General features: G+C 56.0%; 1 protein-coding gene across 17 annotated transcripts in view; it reads right to left on the bottom strand.

Moving 5' to 3' along the window:
• Positions 1-3,801: 3,801 nt before the first annotated feature.
• GSE1 (Gse1 coiled-coil protein) overlaps positions 3,802-20,677 on the bottom strand; it is a 172,891-nt gene continuing 156,015 nt past the window's right edge. For 13 of the 17 annotated variants that reach the window (XM_072946735.1, XM_072946736.1, XM_072946746.1 and 10 more), the window contains 13 exons: positions 20,483-20,658; positions 19,856-20,053; positions 19,135-19,326; positions 18,365-18,675; positions 17,568-17,892; positions 14,382-14,995; positions 13,144-13,256; positions 12,649-12,919; positions 11,088-11,201; positions 10,037-10,411; positions 8,218-8,496; positions 5,457-5,560; positions 3,802-4,769 (listed from right to left, as the gene is read on the bottom strand). In XM_072946735.1, coding sequence (XP_072802836.1) covers positions 4,635-4,769; positions 5,457-5,560; positions 8,218-8,496; positions 10,037-10,411; positions 11,088-11,201; positions 12,649-12,919; positions 13,144-13,256; positions 14,382-14,995; positions 17,568-17,892; positions 18,365-18,675; positions 19,135-19,326; positions 19,856-20,053; positions 20,483-20,658 — 3,207 coding nt within the window. In that variant the 3' untranslated portion in view covers positions 3,802-4,634. The remainder of the gene's footprint in view (positions 4,770-5,456; positions 5,561-8,217; positions 8,497-10,036; positions 10,412-11,087; positions 11,202-12,648; positions 12,920-13,143; positions 13,257-14,381; positions 14,996-17,567; positions 17,893-18,364; positions 18,676-19,134; positions 19,327-19,855; positions 20,054-20,482; positions 20,659-20,677) is intronic. The other 4 variants (XM_072946734.1, XM_072946733.1, XM_072946732.1 and 1 more) reach the window with 4 other exon arrangements.

Here is a 20,677-nt window from a genome sequence, read left to right as displayed (position 1 = left end):
GGGTTTGTTTCCTGCGTAACTACCCCGACAGGGGCGAGCCAGGTGGCTAAAACAGCCTGATCGACCAAATAGAGAGGTAGGTAGCAGGTGGCCGTCAGCTTCAGCCCAGGACTCTGCACGTCTCGTTCTCTTGTCTACTCCTGGGTCGGGTCTAAAGGGTGGCTCATCATCAAGGGGAAAGTCAGGGAAAAATTAATTCCGTGTCACTGAGTGTGAGGGTGAAGCTGAAACACGACACCAGGAGGGAAAGTGGGGACGTGGTGCTGGACGGACTGTTACAGGCAGTGGTGGCTCGAGAGGTATTTTACTTTCTCCCTAGGAGAAAAACGTGTAGCTGTAGCATTCTGGAATGGCTACGTTCCCTGTAGAAAGCTCTTACCTGAAGAGGGGAATGATGGTCTACTCGCGCGCGTGTGGGTTCAGTGAGCAGCTGTTGGCAGCAGTCGCAGCGGCAGTCAGAGGCAGTGGTGCACCAGCTCGGGGGCTTTTTGAGGCGTGGATGTGCTTGATCAAATGAGGCTAGAGTGCCTGCTGGTCTCTGCCCTTCAGTGTTTCAAGTACAAGCCTCAAGTTACTCGAGCACTGTTTCTCCAGCCCAGATTGGTGCCTAGCTGTCCCTCCAACAAACAGCTGGTGGCTCTTACTTGAGCACTGAGGGCCAGATGTGGAGGGATCAGGACCCCAAAGACCTAGTCCTGCCTCTTCAGCTCGCTCTTACACAGAGTCCTTCAGATGTACTTTGGAGACTCTTCTAGCATGAAACGAGCTACTGTGGCAGCTCGGGAGCTGTGCGTGTCTCAGGTCTCACCCTGAACACCCTTCTCTTAAAGCCTGGCTGAGGTGCAGCCCGGCCTGTCTGCGCGGTTCACCTGCAAAGCTGCAGGATCGTCGAGCTTTTGTTTTTGAGGGGCTTTATTGCAACATAAAAGATTTTTTCTCAACATGATTTAGGAAGATTTTATTTTTTGAATGTTGTCAGAAATTACAGCAATATATTCATAAATACCTAATTACTACATTCAACAAATAATATTACGATACAATTAATTCAAACAAGTACACTTAGAACAGGTTTAATTTCACAGCATCTAAACTGTCCCCAGAGTGACCGAGGCACCGTCCCTCCTCCCTCCCGTCCTGGCTCACTGTTCTAGCAGGTAAGCACAGGGCACACACACAGCAACACAGCCGATCAGCGTGGGCTTCCTCAGGTCAAGGCAGAGCTAAGGGGTGTAAGTGAAGCGCTGGATCAGAAAGTTGGGGACAGACTAATGCAAGTAGTAAGAAAAGTCAATAGCTTGGTTACTTGAAAGAGCACAGGGACTGCTGCCAAGTGGCTAACATACACTTGAGGAGTCACAGCATGGACGGTGCTGACCGTCTCCATCTGGTGGTGGGTCCTTGGAACTTTCTACACCTCAAACCATGGCTCAGAGGGAAAGAGGGGGTCTGATTTAATTTTTGAGATGTGGTAGCATTGTGAGCTACTTGAAGCACCATCCCATGTATGAACTTTAAGATTTCCTGTTGCAATTCTCTGCTGCTGAAGGTGTGGGCTCCTCTTAATAGTCTGAATTTCCCTGAGGGCATAATCAATGCCAATCAAGTGTTTTATTTACTGTAGAATATAGACTAAGCTGTTGAAAGTCTTGGTCACCTGTCTGAAATAATCGATTAAGATCATGCTATTTTATGTCAGTTTGGCTCTGATTATATGAAACAAAGAAAGCCTCATTTTCAAAGGATCAGGTTGTGTGGTGCCAAGTTTGGGGGAAAGCTCTGGGTGGTTTCTGACAATCTAACTGTACAAGCCCAGGACTCAGCTTTGGAAGAAATCCCTCACAAGGTCAGTGAAAGCACCTTCGGAGGACAGATGGCAGCGTCTCTCCCAGGTGCTGCGGGAAGACGCGCGGTCGTGAAGCACTGAGGTCTTCACAAAAATACTGGCAAAAGTTCCATAATCAATTCGATTCTAGGGCAAATGTGGTGTTTCTGAACGTTGTCATCGCAGTGTGAACCAGCTGAAAACAGTGGCAGGGATTCCCTATTTGTGAATTTTTGTTAAGCCCAGGCTGGAGAGAGACTTATGCTCCTGCGCTCTTTCAGAATCAGTGTTTTCAGATTATTAACTGAAAAAGCCACGACTGGGTACTGTCTCAGTGGTGCACTTCTGTTTTCAAGACACTTTCTTACCTTTTTCTTAGTTTATTCATGCTGCCTCACTGGTTTACATCATATTCTGATTGATTGTCATATTACTTCTCGAGCCCGAGCACATTCAGAGAGCCGCACGGATGGTTGGGGTACCACGCGGCAGAGCGATGGAGAAGCTCCAGGGGGTGGGGGGGGTGTCACTCGTATAGAGGGAAAAGGTCGTTAGTTTAGCTCTTGGTGACACAGCTTCCCTGCCCCGGGCAGGCATCCCTTGAACCCTCCCCTAACTAAAACCCAGCTGAGAGGGTCCCCTCGGGTGGAGGGCTGGTCTGTGCTTTTCTTCCCCATCAACTTAAATGGACTACTTTTCCCTCAGTGCTGAGTAGCAGAGGCGGCCAGACCCCTGTGATGGAGGAAGAGGACTGGGGGTGAAGTGTAAGATGTAACTCAAACCTTCAGACCAGGAACAGTAAGCAGATTATTAAGAGAAATTCAATGATGTTTGGCCCTGATGGTCGGCTGTGGGGCTCCCTCTGAACACCTGTGCCCACCTGTGGAACACGGTGCCCTGCGTCTTCGCAGGTAAGGAGGCCCACAGAACAGCCCTTAGTTTTTGTCAAGTCAAGTCATGTCTGTAGAGAGGAAGGTGCTGGCTGACTGCTGGTAATACTGGCGGCACTTTCTGAGTTTGCTAATAACTGGAAGAGTCTTGGCAGACATACAGAGCAAACTGTGTGGGAACAGATAAAGCCACACGCTGCCATCTGCCAGCAAGCTGTTCCACACAGCTAAGGTCTAGGGCTGAGGGCATGGCCACCGGTCACAGGGAATGGCCTTCCTGAAGGTCAGCCAGCCCTTCCCTGGCCCAGGACCAAGGGGCTCCTCCCCTTCTTTCCCGCCACAGACCAACCACTGGCTGCTATGGCCTCTAGTTCAGGCCCATTGGGGCACGAGAGCCCCTCCTGATCTGGATTCAGCACTGCTTGAATGAGCAGTGAGTGGGACGGGAAGGAAGCTCTCTCTGCCCGGGCTCTGCACTGATAGGATGACGCCTGCTCCTAGCTGCTGCTGTGCTGTCACAGTAGGTTCAAGAGGAGTTGTGCTCAGATACCATTTATCCTACTTTTAGGCTGTTACAAAGCGCTGCATCTAAAGCCCCTAACTTGCTATTTTGCAGCTGCTCTCAGACTGGACACAGGAACTGCTCACTTCCCAAAGCCCCGTGTCCGTGTGCCCGTGAAGGTGCACCACAGTAGCTACGGTGTTCCCACTGCAGACCAGCCTCTCCTCACTTAATAGCAACTGGTTAGCGTCGCCATCTGCTGTCTGAGCAGGGAAGGGGCACAGGCGGAGGTAAAAAGCAGCGCAGGGCTTTCTACATGACCTTCTGGTGCGACTCAAAAATGAAGTGATCGCATAGGCGCCAGTGGTAAGCTCTTTTACTTTTCTTCTTCTTTAATTTTTAAAAACACTTCAGTATTTTAATGTCCTGACCAGCAGCAGTACAAACACTAAAAGCAAGTTTTTGCCCAAAAAAACAAAAACAAATAAAACCCCCAAACAGGAAAACAAACAACAAAAATCCCCCCAAACCACATATTAAAAATGGCAGGCTTTTTTATAACAATAATTAAAGTAATAAAAACATACAAAACTTTGTTTTTTAATATATATACACAGTACAAGGCTGAAGCACCTTTGACTTTTCTCTCAAAATTTACGTTTGTATGAAAACACCACCCACTGCAGTAACAACGCGGGGTGAGTATGTGTATACACAGAGCTCGGTACATTCTCCCCCCCCCCCACAGAATAATAAAAAGGTACCTTCAGTTTGTTGATTTGCTTTATCTTTAGGTAAAGAGCTTTTCCAGGGAAAAGCCTTTGGGTGAGGCTTCAGTACTGTTGCTTTGTGTGCTTTAAGGACCTGTTGCTTTGAAGGGAATTTTGCAGAAAAATAACTGAAACAAACAAAAAAACCCTTTACTTAAAATGCACCCCGCCTTCCTCCAGCTGAAGCAGGTCTCCTCCGACCTGGGGAGGAACGAGACCGGCCCCGCCTGCAGCGAGGAGCAAACTGGGTTCTCGAAGCCTGGGAACACGGGAAGGAAGGGCACAGAAGCCGTGGGGTCCGACCTGACGCACCCAGGGGCTACAAACGAGAGTTTTAGTGTTGGTAATGGAGCCTTCGTTTTCAGATTAAAAAATGATGGCCTGGGAAAAGAAGAAAACCGCCTTTAAAAAGAAAAAGCTACGGGCATCCTACATTGGTTGCTCGCTGAATTACAAAGGTGATTCAATTGCATTGAAGTCAAGGCGAGTTCTTTCTTTTTCTGTGGAGCCTGGAATCCTTTGCTTCATGCATGGCACATTCTCTTTTTTTAAGCTTCAAACCTCCCAGTGAAAAATATTAAATATTCAAGGTAATAAAATAGATAATATTTCTATACTATAGGTTCGGCCTAGTGCAAGGGAAACCGTCACCTAGGATATCCCTTAAAGTAGCCCCTAGGCCAATGCATTGCAGGCAACGCAAGGCACTTCCGTAAGTGATCCAGTTCTGCCTGGAGTCGCTCCCTTTCTGAAACAATCTTCTGTTTCTGGCTCCTCAACTCCTGGAGAGAGAGAAGTTCAGGTAAAACAAACTCATCTCACGCTGCGAGGGAATGGGTGGTGTGCGCTGGAGGCCCCATGGGAAGGAAGCCCTCGCAGCTCGGTGTGCTGGCAGGGGCCTCGGGAGTCAGCTCCAGCCGGCCCCCAGCCTTGGGCTCTCACAGAACCCGTGTCTGCTGCTGTCTCGGCTTCAACCCTGCAAGAACCAGCCCTGCGTCTAACAGCGGCTGTGTCAGGAGTGGCCAAGGTGTGTGAGACCTGACCCGAGACGCGGGTGGGGAGGAAGCTTGTGTGGCTGTCGGGCAGGCCGCAGCGGGGGAGGGGAGCCTGTCCTGCCTCAAGAGCGTTCCTCCTTCCATCCTTAACGAAGCACAGTAGGGGAGTCTGATAAAGGAAGTACACAGTTCCCTCAAAGAGCATCTTCACCCTTGAGGATCAATACTCTGCAAATTAATGGCAGACAGGTCCTTCCTCAGGTGTATCTTGGGTCATTAACTGATTCCTGAATTTCCCCCTAAGACTACAAGTTTTGATCTCTCAAGAGCAGGATTCCCTTCAGCAGTTGGCTGTATGGGTGCTCTTGAACCCAAACTTGAAAGGGTGAACAAAAAAAGCATGTATTTGCTTTCGGAGACCCCCCAGGAGCCCACCGGCAGCCCCTCCGGCCAAGGCAGGGCCCTGAGACTCACCGCCACGCTGTGGGAGAGCTGCTCCGCGCTGCGGCTGAGGCTGTAGTGCTGGGCCTCCAGCCGCCTGCACTGCGTCTGCAACACCTGCCGCTCCAGGTTCTGCTCTGAAAAGTCAAGCAATGTTGACACATTTTGTGCAGGCAGGGGCCACGGCCTGGTGGGCGCTCCCCTCCCAGCAGTCCTCTCCTTGGGCCACGCTGCTCCCAGCCGTTTCAGTTGTGCTGGGAAACACCCGAGTGCCACTAAAGCAAATCTGGCCCAGTGGAATAAAGACTAAAGGATCCAGCGTCGAAAGGCATTTAAGAAATACAGGTTAGGAAGTAAGGGTAAACTTATGGCCTTAAAAAGGATTTTTCAAAAAGAAAGATAGAAAGATAAAAAGAGTTAGGCTTGAAAGCTTTTAAGCTGTTAGAAAAAGACCCAAGTAAACTTAAGAAATATCAAGTATAGTTTTAATTAGTAAGATCTCTGCCTTTCCAAAGGATACTGAACCTGGTTTTAACAGGACTTCAGACCTTCAAGAATAAATGCCTACTTTATATGAAATGTTTCAGAGAATGGAAACCAGGAAGGCTACCTAACTGACTTTACAGAAGCCAGAACCATCATGATAGCAAAATAAAGTACAATAAAATCAGTCTAATATCACTTAAGAACTTAGATTAAAACCTTAATTCAGCTAAGAGGAAGCAACGTCAAGAAAAAAAGCATCAAAAGATGGAAAAAAATAAGGTCCTCATCTTGATACATCTAGAAAATACATCGGTGAACTTTCAACAGCCACACAACCGTAAACCCAGCAGCAAATAGGAGCCTTTATTCTTAGTGGAGTGTTTTGAAAGCTTTGCAAACAAAGGCCCCACCAGTGCCCCTATTCAACAGCCTTGAGATCCTCGGCAGTGCTGTGTGACAAGAAAAAGTACGAATTCAAAAGGAAAGAACTAAGGTTCTTACCTGCAGGTCTGATCATCTATGATTATCTAAGGAATAACAATGATGAGGTGATGCCTAAACTAAATCTGAGAAAAGTAAACTGCTCATGGAGAAAAACAGCAAAAATCTATCACAACTTAATGCCGTATTTGTAGATGGACAGCACTATCGAAGATGTCCATTCTCGGGGAGGGTAGAGCATGTGCTTGGCATACACGAGGTCCTGGGTTCAAACTCCAGTATCTCCTTTAACAAACCTAACCCCCCCCAAAATGTCTAACCTCCCCAAATCTGTAAATTCAATGCAACTGAAAAATCTAATGGGATTTTTTGGGGGTGGGACAAATATAAAGTGATCATAAAATTCATTGGGGAAACCGAGGGCCAAGAACAGCTGAGCCATCAGAAAAGTCAGGGCGAGCTGCCCCAGGCAATGGGGGTGTCGCAAAGCCCCCATGGGGAGAGGGCGCCCCCAAACCCACCAGATAACAGGGTGTCCAGGTGTGAAAGGTGGAGCTAGATTTCTACCTTAATCCATCCACGGAAATGGAGTCTAGGCCTAAGAAAAGCAGAACTTGAAGACTTAGAAGGAAATGGAGAGTATGTCCTTGGGGTAAGGAAGGAATTCCCAACAAGACCCCAAAAAGCCAACCCAGAAGAGAGAAACTTCACTCTAGTAAAATAAAATATGATAACATGCAAAATGAGGATTCCAACTGAAAGAGAAAAGGAAGCAAAATGTAGGTGCCGATGCTCTGACTGTGGCTACAGGGACATTGCTTTCGTCTGTACTAATAAGCTGGGTTTTAAAATGCTTGTTTTAGGTGCAGTCGAACTGTAGTAATTCTATCTAATAAAACTGGAAAAGGAGAAAAAATTGTAAATGCTTATTTCAAAGTATTACTTAAATGATCACGATAATCATGATAAAAACGAACACTCCTGTACAATATGGTAATAAACAGAAAGTGGCGGTGGCGGCCTAGGTTTTGCGAGCGGTGGCTGGCACCTCCCAACTCTTGTCAGAGCGATGCCTGGCACCGCCAACCTGCTGAGGATGGCGAGCACAGAGGGGCCCCCGTGGGGCCGAGTCAGGACTCTGAGTGCCTGAGTCAGCGCTCTGCCCCCAAAGGGCCCCCTGCCCGGTTCACTGCAGAGGATAGGGGGGGACCTCCAATTCTCCCTGTGCCAGGCTTAGACCACAGCCTCTGTCTAACAGGCACAGAGACAGGAGGTGGTGTGCTGGAGGCACAGTGACAGTGCCCGAGCTCTGCCAGCGCGGGCTGCCCAGGCCAGGTGGGCCCACACTCACAGCTGAGCGAGGACAGTCTGCGCTGGTCCAGGACCACAGTGCCTGTGAGGGAAGTCTGCCACCACCCTGAGATGCTTCCAGTGCGGCACAGGCTCAGGCAGTGACCAGGCCTGCCTCTCTGGGGGCTCTGTGAAGTTAATCAGCGTTGCATTTTCTGGGACCCTTGTGTGTAGCCACAAGTGTCAGGACGGACAGAATATTTAGGAGCGCAGGGAAAACAGCACAGAGGGCAAGGCCCAGGTTCGCACTGTCATACTGCATGGGGGCGGGAGCTTGGTGCTTAAATTCCACCAGTGAGAATGACCTCAGTTTTGTCCATGAGGACTTCCATCATAAGGAAGCCAGAGGAACAGTTCTGGAAATAGTGCTGAAGAAAAGGTACCTTCTAGTTTTTGTTTCTACTTGTGTCCCGGGAACCTCCATCAGTGGCAGGGAAGTCTTGCACCGACCAGTCTATTAAGCTTTCTTGCACTTTCCCGACTGGACCCTCAGCCTGCTCCCCGCCCCACCGCGTACCTTCTATGTGTTCCTGGTAAGCTTCAAAAATGGCCTCAATCCCTTGCCACTTGCGCCTGGGGGGGTCCTCATCGTCCTCCTCCCTGTCATCGCTGTCGTCGTCCTCTGAGTCCTGGTCCATCTCCTGCTGGAGGGGGCCCTTCCTCACAGCAGGGGGCTCCTGCTGCCCGTTGTGCTGGGGCAGGGGCAGCCGGCTCGAGGCCTGCAGCTCAGGAATGTTGTAGTGGACGGACGTGTCAACCTTGTGGTTCTGCTCTGCAGACAGCACAGCTGCGGTTCCTGGGGAGGGAAGACAGGCGCGTCACAGGGCCCGTGGGGACCGCGTGCTGGGGGAGGGAGGGGCAGGGAGCAGGAGGACAAGGGGCGACAGCATGACTACAGGTCTCCAGCAGACGAGACGAAGTAAGAGAGGCCCGTACCCTTCCCACACCAAAGAAGTGGCTGGAGGAGTCATAAAGACAGTGGCAGCTCTGGGCTCCCACTGGTCAGAACACGTCTATGATCTCTCAGCTGAGCCGGTCTCTGAGCTGCCACGCCCTGCTCTGTAACACGGGAGTCTCAGCTAGTCTGGAGTCTAAGCTTGGCCCTCAATAAGCATCACTTCCCTCATGAAATGCAGGCCCTTCAGTCCCGAGCACACCCAGTGCTCTGCCCTGACCAGGACTTCGCTATCACTGGGGCCTGTTTAGACGAGGTCCACTCTGTCTGCTGGCCCTGCTGGCGGTGGTCTACCAGGTGCACGCTGCCTCCCTGTGGATGGCAGCCTTGGGCAGAGTCCGAGACCTGCTCAGTCACCGCACTAGGACAGCTCAGCCTGGCAGGGGCTGGATAACTTTAAAATCCCGAGGAAATGGTCAAATGTAATCCCGGAGAGGGGTTGAAATGAAGCAGGGAAAACGTGTCCGCTGGCCACAGCCTCTGTGGGAGTGTCCTAGAGGGGCACAGAGGGGTTTAACCTAGCCATCTAGTCAAAACATCTTGAAAAACATGATTCAGGGAACGTCACGACAAACACCCAGTAAAGCCCTCCTCCTGACCTGGGGAATTCTCTTTTTTAAATCACTGTGAAACCCACTGCCCTTTCTTTCCTTTTTGGGTATCATTTCTTCTCTCCCGACAGCATTAACTTACCTGAAGGACGCTAACAACATCAGACCTGTATGTCTAAAAACGCTCACCTATCTCCTCAGCTCTTAGACGTTATCACAGAAAACTGTCAACGGTTTTGGTGTGATAAGCAAGCTCTCTTTCTGGCTCCTGGGGAGCACAACCCTCACTTATAACTCAGTAGGATCCTCCATATTCACTGAGGGTTCTTTCCTAGTTAATTTCAGTCTAATCTGATTTGGTGGGAATGAAACATAGTGACCTCTGTCCTCTGACCTGCAGTGGCTCCCACCAAAATGTCCAAGAGGCATGAATCTGGGGGCTCAAACGTGGGGCTGGAGCAACCATTATGTCACTGAGTGCTCGCTGGGTCTGATCATTGAAGGAAAGGCAGGTTTCCAGGTGAGTCTGTGTGGGGGACTCTGGAAAATGACTACCTCGAGAAGCATGGATCCTATTTTTGCTGGAAAGGCACCTAGCCTGCCCTTACTGAAAGGGCAGGCCTTACTCAATTCAGATGTAAACTTCCTTCAAGTACAGTTGGCCAGCAGACCAGCATCTCCTGGGAATGGAGCATTCTCGGTCCCCATCCTGGACCCCCAGAGGCAGAATCTGCCTCTAATAAGAACACCAGGTGTCTCTCGCACCCCGCCCGAGGTTTGAGCGGCGCTCCGGAACAAAGCAGCAGAGCAGGCCCAGGCGGCCTCGTTACCTTTATGCTTCTGCAGGGCCTTCTGGGTGGACTGCAGGACGGACTCGTGGAACTGATGTGCAAACTCCTCTGCCACGAAGGGCTCCCAGGGCTTGTTCTTCCCGTTGATGCTATGGGACAGCGGCACAGGGACGTCCTTGGGCGCGGGGCCCCGGATGTAATGAAGCATGCTCAGGCTCCTCCTGCCCCCAGGGGTCTCACTCAGCCTGGCCTTCTCGCCGCTGGCAGGAGCCGTCTCCTGGACTCGCGGCAGCTCCTGGGGCCGGCGCTGTTCCAGTCTCCCAGGCTCCGTGGCCTTCGGGCCGGCAGGCGAGGAAGCAGCGACACCCACAGGCGTCTCCACATCCAGAGAGACTTGCTGCGTGGCCGGTTCTTCTAGAGAAAGCAGGGAATGTGTTAAGAGCTGCAAGTGAACAGGCAGACCCTGAACTCTAGAGCTTACACTGAAGAGAGACCTAGTGCAAAAGACCAAGAACTGGGAGCCATTTGAGTAAATGTCAGTGCACAGTGTGGTGTGTTCAGCAGCAAGTCCATCCTTGAAAGGTGCTGCCCCAGGAAGGCATCTAGGAAGAAGAGTCTACAGGAAGAAGCAAGTTGCCTCAGGTCATCCAGAAGGCAGAAGGTGACATAGCCCAACCCAACAAGAAAGACTGCGTTAGGGGTCGAGGACAGGGCCGGAGCATCAACATCTCCTGCTCCATTAGCAGCACAGCGAGGTGGAGTCAAGAGTCAGAGCCAGAGCAGAGAGAGGAGTGACAGCAGGTGGCGGAGAGGCCTGGAAGACGGAATGAGCAAGACAGAGACGCCGGGAGGAGAGCGCCAACCAAGGGCCGACTGATGGACAACGTCCACAACCGTGCTGCCCACCGGGCGGGGCTCTGCCGAAGCTGGGACCCCCCTCCTTAACTCTCCGAGCCCTGACTCTGGCCGAGGAGATCCTTCACACGCGCAGAAAGCTTAAGAGAGAGATGGAGAGAAGCGCACGCTGTTTCCAGGAGGAAGACGACCTGGAGTGGACAGTCCCGGGCGGTGGCGGATGGGCTGGCCTTACCGCTCAGGGAGACAGCCGGACTGTCCCTCGGAGAGTTCCTGAGCGGGTCTGCCACTGCTGCTGACAGTGCCTTCTGCTTCATGGCCTGGAGCAGCTCAACAAGTTTCTCTTTGTCTATGAGAAAAGCAGCCTGAGATTAACAAGATGGTTGCATCATTTCTGAGAGGGAAGGGGGCAGGAGTCTAGCCCAGGCCATGACTGGCAGGCAGGCAGTAAGTCCTTTAAAAGGAGAAACAAAGCCAGGGGGACAGGCTGGGTTTAAAGGAAGAAGCTTCATTTCAGAGTGAGCCTAGATTCTTCTTGGCTTTTACTACGTAACATTTCAGACGTTTTCCAAGAACAGCCGTGCGTACAGTGTACGGTGAAATAACAGGTATCGACGATCTTCCGAGGTACCTTCTGAGGATGTGTTCTTATTTATAAGATGAAAAAGCTGTCCCCAACACAGGAAACAGCCCTGAAGAGCCACAGCCCACTGTCCGGAAGCACAGGCCGCTTCCAGGCACATTCTCCTCCCCACCGCTCACGTCACGCGAGTGTGATTCCCACGACGGTTGCCACTGGGGGAAGGACCCAGACCCTGTGACATTCGATGCCACGAATTCCTGGTGCACTTCAGGTACCTCTTGCTGACAAACTTAAGTGGCCACATCACTGGTGGCTTCCAGCAATTAAGTCAGGAAAAAAGATGCTCTTTACAAATAGAACTACACATTCTTGGGGATCTGTACTGAGAACAACGTGTCACTGCCCCTTTGAGGCAAAGCAAGAATTCCAGCTCGCTGGTTAAACACAAACACCAAACTGCCACACCCACCTAAAACAAAGGAAAGCAACTAAATGACCGATGAGCACATCTGCTTTCCTCTGACGTCCCTCCAGAAAGAGCTGACCCGGTGTCAGTGCGGTGGACTCGGAGGTGTGTGCCCCACACAGGCCAAGTTCTCCCCGAGCTACATCCTGGCGCCGAGTGAGTGAGAGCGGATGCCCCAGACGGCGTGCAGAACGCACCACTTCTTCTGCACCAAGGATTCCAGCCTAAGAACCGGCCCCAGCACGGCCCTTGGTAGCCAGACTGATCTGGAAGCATCTCTTAGGAGAAGCCATCCACTCACAGTGGGTGTCGGCTCTGCCTGGCTGCCACGGACCACCTACCGCCTCCTGGCGTCAGAGCACCCGGCCCAGCGGCCACATCAGCAGCCCGGAGCTGAGGAGCCTGGAGCACCTAGCAGAGGAAAGGCGCATCTCCACCCCATGCCCAGGGGAGCTGAAGGCACTGGAGAGCCGAAAAGGGCCAAGAGCAACCATCAAGCTTACGGCGGCTTTACAGAGAACACTGGCGAGTCCTCAATTCCACCCGGGGTGGAGAAAGAGAAAATGGGCCTCGAATGGGGCGACTTGAGTTTTGGGCGGAGAGGAGCATGATGGTGAAGAGACAGTGGGGCAGGTCAGAGCAGAGGGGCTGCTTCCCCAGGGAGCCCAGGCCCCCCCCCCCGCTTCCCGAGGGGCACTCGGCCTTCAGGCGGCCCCGCCCCCACCACGAGGTCCAGGCAGGCCTTACCCTTCCTCTTCTCTGCGCTGATGTGGGTCAGATTGAAGATGGTCAGGAACTTCTTCTTCTCTTCGAAGTTGGGGCTGCAGTTCATCTCGTCGGGGCTGTAGCGGGTGGTCAGCGCCAGCCTCGGCGAAGGCGTCTGCCGCTTGCTCTGAACCGTCGGGGGCGACGGGCTCCTTTCCCTCAGCATCCGCCGCCGCTTCCTCCGCTTCTGCGTCAGCAATTCCTCCTTCTGCTGTTGGGTGGTCAAGCCAAAAAGTTGCAAAAACTCTAGCTTCTAGATTGGGAAAGAAAACAAATGAGTTTGAAACCACTGGCAGTGGTCTGCCCCCACTGACCCAGGGGCCCCTCCTGGGGTCCTTGAAGCCCATGTGCCATGGCCACTCTGTGCCGGGCCTCGAGGGAGGAGGACCCCGACAGCGGGAAAGCCAAGAGGCGGGCCCCGAGGTGGGTGCCAGCGTCCAGCCCACAGCCCGACAGCGGCCACGAAACCCCAGATACCTCAGAGGATGTGTCCAGTTTGAGGGGCGGCTGCTCAGCCACACAGCGGAGGTGGGCCCTGACCTCTTCTTCGTCACTCTCATCATAGGAGTCGTCCAGGTCGTAGTAGTACCCTGGCGGCAAGGACACACGGCTTCAGCTGGGCAGGGAGCCTCAATCCTCCGGCGGATGTACAGACCCACCCATTGGCCCTACTGGCCCTCTGAACATCCCCAAACCTAGACTCCTCTCGTCCCAGGTGGAAACGCACGCTAACCCCTAGTCCGAGGGCTTTTCAAGGCTGGGAAGTGGGGGGCAGGAGGCAGGCACCAGGCTTCCCTTGGATCCACAGCCCCCAAATGGTCAGGTGGTCCCTGGGCTGACACTGATCCCTCGGCAGGGGACCGTTCATCACACAGGCCCGGGGCCGTGTCCAAGGCAGCCCAAAGCTGTCTGTGCACATCTGCTGTCTGCTGTGGCCGTCTGGGTCCGGAACTCAGGAGGGCACAGGCACCCTCAGCTCCCCGCTCTCTCAAAGGCACGGAGCATGCACGTAAACTCACATGCCAAACAGAACCTCTGCACCCGAGGGCACCAGCACGCTCCCCGCTCCTCCTCACGAGGTGAACAGAGGAGAGCCTCTCGGGCCCTAAATCTAGCCCAGAACCACCACCCAGGACTCACTCGGCCCCGGCCCCGGCCCCAGCTCCTGGCCAAGACTCTGAGTCCAGCGCCGTGCAGAGCCTGAGTTTCCCACGGAAGAAACTAGTCTGGAACCTCCCTGACCCCTCCCGGGCAGACGGGGGTGCAGGTGGGTGCCTGCTCCCCTGTTCTCTGGCTCTCTGGGGGAACCTGAGGAACTGGTGTTTAAGTGCCATCCCAGCCCCAGCAGGAGCTGGAAGGAGAGGTGGCCAGACCGCCCGACCCCGACCCAGCCCTGGGGCCACCTGCCTGCAGTTGTGACCCTGGCCCCAGTGAGGAGCCCCCGCCGGACCCGGGCCCGCTCTCTCAACAGCCTCCTGCTTGCTGTGCCGCACTGTTAATACTTAGGGCTGTCTCACTAGCCCCGGTTCATCGTCTGTAACTGTGCGTGCTGATTCAGCTTTGCACTATGGCAAGACAGGCGAAGAAGACAGGGAACCTGCTCCCTGGAGTTGCTAAACCTCAGAGCGGAAGCCAGGAGTGGGAGAAGAGAGGCCGAGAGGCGAGAACCACCGCCCCCTGGTCCTGGGGGCGAGGGCCACCTGGGGAGAGCGGACCTTTCTCCTGGGCCTCCCGCCGCCTGCGCTCCTCCAGGTCCAGCTTGCTGACCAGCCTCCGGCGCTGCTGCAGGAGCTCATCGTAGATGTAGGCGGGGTCGGGGCCCCGAGAAGCTGGGGGCCGGGAGGGCGAGCCTGGCTTTAGGGGCCCGGTAAGCTCCCCAAAGGGGGCAGGATGGGCGAGGGAGGCCCGCTGCTGGCCCAGGAGGGTCTGCGTGGACTTCTCGAGTTCAGCCAGGAAGGGCGCGGACCCGTGAGGGAAGGCCGGCTGCTCCAGGCTCCCTGCCTCCCGAGGCGGCGGCTGGTACTTGTCCAGGGGGGTGGCCTCGCGCTTCCGGGGCCCCTCCTCTGCCTTTTCCGGGCAGTAGATCCTTTCCACCTTTACCAGTGGGACGGCCGCCTGGCGGCTGGGCTCAAATGGGGTGGGGTGGCTGTGCAGGGGATGGCCCTCTGGGGCGCGCCTCGTGTCCAGCGTGCTGTCCATCAGGGACACCGGGTTCCAGAGGGCTGTGGGCACGGAGTGGTGCTGGGGCTTGGGCGAAATGAGGGGTGGGGGCCCGCCAAAGTGCTGTGGAGGGTCTCGGCTTCCCGGCTCATGGCGGTTTGGTCCCGGCCTAGGGAGAGAACAGAACCAGCCATCAGTCCTGAGAGGGTGGTCGCATCAGCCACCCACTGCCCCCCGGCTACCTGCCAGCACCTGGCAGCGAGGGACAACTTCTATGGCAGCCCAGATGGGAACTCACTTAGCCCGCCAGAGCTGGAGGGGAGTAAAGGCCTCCTGTAGGCCCCCATCCAGGGCCCCTACCCCACAGTGAAGGGACCACACCTCCTCAAAGACAGCCTGAGGCAGGTACACGCAAGCTCGCTCACGAGAGGATAGAGACTCCAGGTGGGCTCTGCTTGCTGAAGGCGCAGCCCCGCTCTGTCCTGTTTCTCACTCATGACCTGGCAGTGGCTCATCCTGTCCCACCACTCCCTAACTTCCCATCAACTCTGTGAGGACAGAGCCTCATCTTTACTTTCCACAGGCAGACCCACCACAGGGACACAAGACGGCTCTGGCGCCAAAGGTGTGGCCACAACTTCCTCTCCCCACTGCACGTGGACAGAAGCCAGAGAGCAGCTGTTGGGGAGACCCCGACAGCCAGGGCAGGCCTGGCTGCTGCTGCCCCCCAGTGGTCCCCGGCAGAACTGCAGCAACTCCACAAGCCCCTAAAGCAGCAGCTACACCCAAAGGGTCTCCAAGGACCGGGCGGGGTGCCTGACCGGGGAGCCAGGCAGGGAGGGAACTGGAAGGGACCCTCCATCAGACAATCAGCTTTGCCGGAAGCCAAACTAAATGACTCTTTCCTTGGTGCCTTTAAAACAAAATTCAACTTACAAAAGACAATCTGGGTGTTGTTTTTCCAAAGTTAGTATCTATTTCTTTAAAGAGAAGCCCCATGCCACCAAGGTGACCCAGGGCAAGGCCTGAGGGGACGGAAGGTGCCGAGAGCACGGCGGGCGCGTGCCCAGGCTCTCAGGGCCCTTCCTGCCAGGCCGAGGAGGGGACAGTAACCACAGCCACCAAGGCTCCTCGAGTTACTCTCCAGCTCAAGCTGGGAGACAGCCCCAAAGCTGCTGCTCCTCTAATGGGCAGACAGACCCTTATCAAGAGCCTGTGTGTCCTTAAGTAAAGAGCAAAGGAATGAAACCCATCAGCAGAATAAATATTTCATGCTCTGAAGCCAAGCACAGAATGGTTTTCTAGCTTGGAGGATGACGGCTTGAAAGAGCATCAGGTTCATGCTGTTGGAGGGCCGAGCATGCCGCCAGCAGCCATGGGGACCACCAGGGCCAGGGCCCTATTCCCCAACCCAGGGCTCCACTAGGATCTGGGCAGAGGCCACCCCTGCTGGGGGCAGCAGCACATAGGCCCTGACAGCTGCGCTGGGACTTTGGGGGCCCCACGGAGAGGAAGACACCCTCTGGAGTCAAAGCTGGACTCCAGATTTATCCAGAGATGCTAGACGTGTGATGCCAGGAGATGTTGACTGCGCTCTTAGTCTCGAGTGTGCAGGGATTGGAGGAGCAGAGGGCAGCTCACAAGCAGACAAGCCAGCCCCTGTGTGGCCTTGGAGTGGGCCCAGAGCAGCAGGGGGACCGTCTGCAGCAGAGGGGACTCACTGCAGCCATACTGAGCAGGGCAAGCCAGAGGCTGCCGGAGACCCAGCCAGAGCCCAGCCACAGTTCACTCCCAGTCACACCCAATTAGCCATGGAATCTCTTTGGGGCCTACGTGGGTGCAGTCGTGTGGCTGCTGGGTGAGCCAGTGGCACCTAGGACACAGAGAGAAGACCCCCCGTCAGCAAAAAGCTGGAGGAATGAGAGACAGGGAGCAGAAGAAGTGGACATTAAAACACCTCAGACCCAGACACCCTAGTGTTTCTTGTCCCCAGACAGCACTTTGGACATTGAGGGCTGGAAAGATGCTCAGAGGGCCTCCCGCCCCACCTCCTTTGTGCACAACTGAGGAAAACGAGGCCCAGAGAAGGGGAGCAGGGTCCAGCGTTCCTGAGGGCTGGCTGGGCTCTCTCCGCCCACTCTGCCTGAGGGTTAGGGTTAGCCCTTTAGAATGAGCTCTGCAGGGATGGAGGGTGGGCTGGGGGGCCCGGGGCCACAGCCGTGAGCTCACAGGGTGAGCGCTGGCAGCTGGGGGTCCAGCACAAAGGCCTCTAGGAAACGCTTTCATAACAGGTCCGGGAGATGGGAATTTTTTTCAAATTATGAAAACAGAATTTTTTGCTTACAGAAAAATTAAAGGCAGCCCCTTCTCATTAAAAAAAAAAAAAAGTTTGGGCAGAGAGAGATGGAAAGAACAAACGGAATTAGTAATTGAAGATCCTCCCTTGCCCTCTGCAGGCACCATGGGTGTCCCAGTGGGGGCGCAGCTGAGCTGCACGGGAAGGATCCCGGTTCTGGGCACAGGCTTGGCGGCAAGGCAACCTGAGGATGGGCGCCTTCGGGCAACTGCCTTCGGGCAACTGCCTCCCGTCCTCGCACTGCTCCCTCACGAGCAGGATGGGGGTCAGAGGACAAAAGGAAATAAGTGACAACATTCAGCAGAAAGCAAACCGTAGGCGCTCAATAAATGCTAACCTCAGGGAGTTCCCACACCCTTGGCCCACCCCGCTCGCCAGGCCCCACCTGGTGCTCTCCGGCCTGTGCTCCGTCTCCGTGGGCGCTGGCGGCCGGCCCATGTCCAGGTGCTGCTCCAGCACCTGCTGCCGAAACTCGGACACCTGCGACTGCCGGTCCTCCTTCTCCTGCCGCAGCCGCCGCTGCCGCGCCAGCCACTTCTCCTCCTCGTTGGTGCGCTGGATCAGCAGGGCCGTGGCCGCGCTGCTGCCGGGCAGCGAGAAGAGGCCGTGGTTGGAGAGGAGGCCGGGCAAGCCGTGGTGGGGGGCGGGCGCCGGGTGCAGTGGGTGCTGCACGGGCTTGGGCGCCGGCAGGCCCGCGTCCTTCAGCTTCTCTGTGGGGAAGAAGGGCCGTCACAGCAGGATCCTGGCCCCAGGCTCCTTCCCTCTCAGCCCCCCAACCCCGGGGGCCCTTCAAAGGGTTCTCTCCACAGCCAGAGGGGCATGGATGCACTCAGGAACTGGCCTTGGCCCTTGTTCAGTTGGAGGCTGCCACCAAGCAACGGACTATGGGGCACCAAGGCTGACTGTTAAACATGTTGTTGAAAGTTAGATTGTATAGTCATAATTTTAAAAAAAGTTACGAATACTCAAAACTATCCCTTCCTAAGACTTCTGCTACACCTTCCTGTGGTGCACGTCCTTACAGTTATCTGCACTGCTGTGTCTGTATCACGTGCCTCTCTCCCCAGCCCCCGGCAGGCCGTGAGCCCGCACCACGCCAACGGGCGGAGCCTACGCAGCTGAGCCCCGTCCTCGGGGAGCCGCCATGGCACGCGGCCCCCGGCGCAGCCCTCCCCCTGGTACCTGCTCGGGTTGGGGCCAGCTGCTCTGGGGGCTTGGCCCGCTCCTCGGCGGCGTGGCTCCGCAGCCCGTGCAGCTCGGCCACGGGCAGGAAGGCTGGCTCCAGCGCCTTGGCGGCCAGCAGCTCCTTCTCGCGGGCCCGCTGCTCCCGTTGGCGCTCCAGCTCCCGCTCCCTCTCCCGCTCGCGCTCCAGCTCCTTCTCCCGCTCGCGCTCCTTCTCCCGCTCCCGCTCACGCTCCTTCTCCCGCTCTCGGTCAGCCTCCCGCTCCCGCTCGCGCTCCCTCTCCCGCCTCAGCTCCTCATCCATCTGCAGCCTGCAGGGTGAGCATAGGGGGACGGTGACCTCCAGCGCACAGGGTGTGCAGGGACCGGGACAGTCCCTTAGGGAGCGCGCCCAGAAGTGAGAGACTGACTCCCGAGCCCAAGGTTTTCGTGAAAACCCAGCATTCCCATCCGAATACTGATGGGAGGTAAGCCAGGTTCTGCTTCTGTTACTACGTAAAGAAACCCAAAGTCCATTTAATCAAAAGGTGTGTACAAACGCCCTAGAGCACGAAGAGCTCACAGCCAGGGGCTGGTGACTCCGAGACTCTGAGGACAGAGCCCCACCAGGCACCAGCCAGGAGCTCCAAGCACCCACTGTCACCGTCCCTTTTGTAGATGGGCAGACTGAGGCCAGGGCGGCTGGGCTGGCCAGCCTGGCCTGGGCTTCTTCCTGCTCTGACAGCCAGGGCTGGAGGAGCAGAGATCACCCAGCGGGGGACGCGGCTTACCGCTCCGTGCCGAGGCTGGACATCCGCTCCGAGTGCAGTGCCGCCAGGGATGAGTGGGAGAGCTCGGGTGGGTAGCGGATCCCGGAGAGGTGGAGGTGCACAGCCGAGGGGTGCAGAGGAGGCAGGGAGCCAGGTGTGGGGATGGGGTAGAAGGGCGAGCGCAGCGCTGACAGGCAGTAGGAGTCGTCCATCCTGTGCCGAGAAGATGGGGCCCAGTGAGCACCGACGTTAAAGGGAAAAGGCAGGGCCCGCCATTCTACCAGGTGCCCCGGCCAGGGCACCTCCACAAAGGCCCTGCAGACGGAGGCCGCATCCACAGCCAGCCCCAGAGCCCCTTCCTCACAGCAGCCGACAGGTATCAGCAGCTCGGGGCACCAGGCCCAGCGGAGGCCTCCGTGGAGGACACTCCACAGCGTAGCTGCAGACCTGTCGGGGGACTCGGGAAGCTTCCACCCAGCAGGGGCACCGCTCCATCCCCACTGGGGTTTCCTGGTCACACACAAACTACACGCTCTGTTCTGTGACAGTCACATGCCACCAATGGAGCCAGTGGAAACAAAAGTGAGAAAGTCCAGCAGCTCAAATGCGAATTTTCTACCGGGGCAAACTTTTAACAGCTAATCTGGAAGGTTGGGAGGAGCAGCCCCCAGTCCTCCCCAGGAAGCTGGCCCCGATCAGTGTCTGGGTGAGGGTGGGTGGGGGACGCCTGGGGGCCCCTCACCTGAAGGCCGGGTGGGGGAAGGGGTGCGGGGCCAGGTAGCCAGGGTGGTAGTAGGCAGCAGCAGCGGCCGGGTCCAGGCCGAGGGGAGGCAGGGAGGACACGCGGAGGTCCTCGGCGGTGTGGTAGGGCCGGAAGCTCCTCAGGTAGTCCTCGGGCACTGTGCTGGGGGGCACCACGTGGTGCACAGGCCGCTGGAGGCTGCAAGCAGGATGGAAGGAGCAACCAAAGGAGGTGAGCGGAGCTCCTGCTCCAGGCTGGAAAACAGGCCAACCTCCCCGCACCCCTCACAAAGACAGGTCTCTGGGAACAGGTCCAGGCAGGAGGCCCTGGGCACAGAGGTGGGCAGCTGCTGTCCTCACCAGTGGGCGCAGGCCTCCTACCTGGAGCCTGGAGGGACTCCCGGCCCAGGAGCCCAGGCTGGGCGTTTAGGGTTGTTGGGTGGGCGGCAGAGCCAGCCATCAGCTCAGCGGGGAAATGGCCGGTGGGTGCAGACGGGGCTTCCGACCCAGGGCTGAGCCACCATCTGGCGGCTCTCAGGCTCATCTGGTGTGGACTCACACTGCCGGCTTCAGGAGCCCAGACCCCAGCCCGCACATCCCAACTGCCGGGCCTCCAACCTGTACTTACTTCAGCGGTGGGAAGCGGGAGTCCTGTACCACCGAGCTGGGGGAGATGCCAAAGGGGTAGGGGGTGCTGAGCAGGTGGGAGGGGATGGCTGGGCCCCCCGCCTTCTCCTGGGGCAGCGGGGGCTCCACGATGAGGCGCTCACGGCCGCCGCTGCTGCCCCGGGAACTGGCGTCCTGCTGGAGGGCAGAGAGCAGC

This window comes from Vicugna pacos, chromosome 21 (assembly GCF_048564905.1).
Source record: "Vicugna pacos chromosome 21, VicPac4, whole genome shotgun sequence".
In the NCBI taxonomy this organism is placed as follows: domain Eukaryota; kingdom Metazoa; phylum Chordata; class Mammalia; order Artiodactyla; family Camelidae; genus Vicugna; species Vicugna pacos.
The sequence above is the reverse complement of the archived record's forward strand: the minus strand, read 5'-3'. Positions and strand labels throughout refer to the sequence as shown.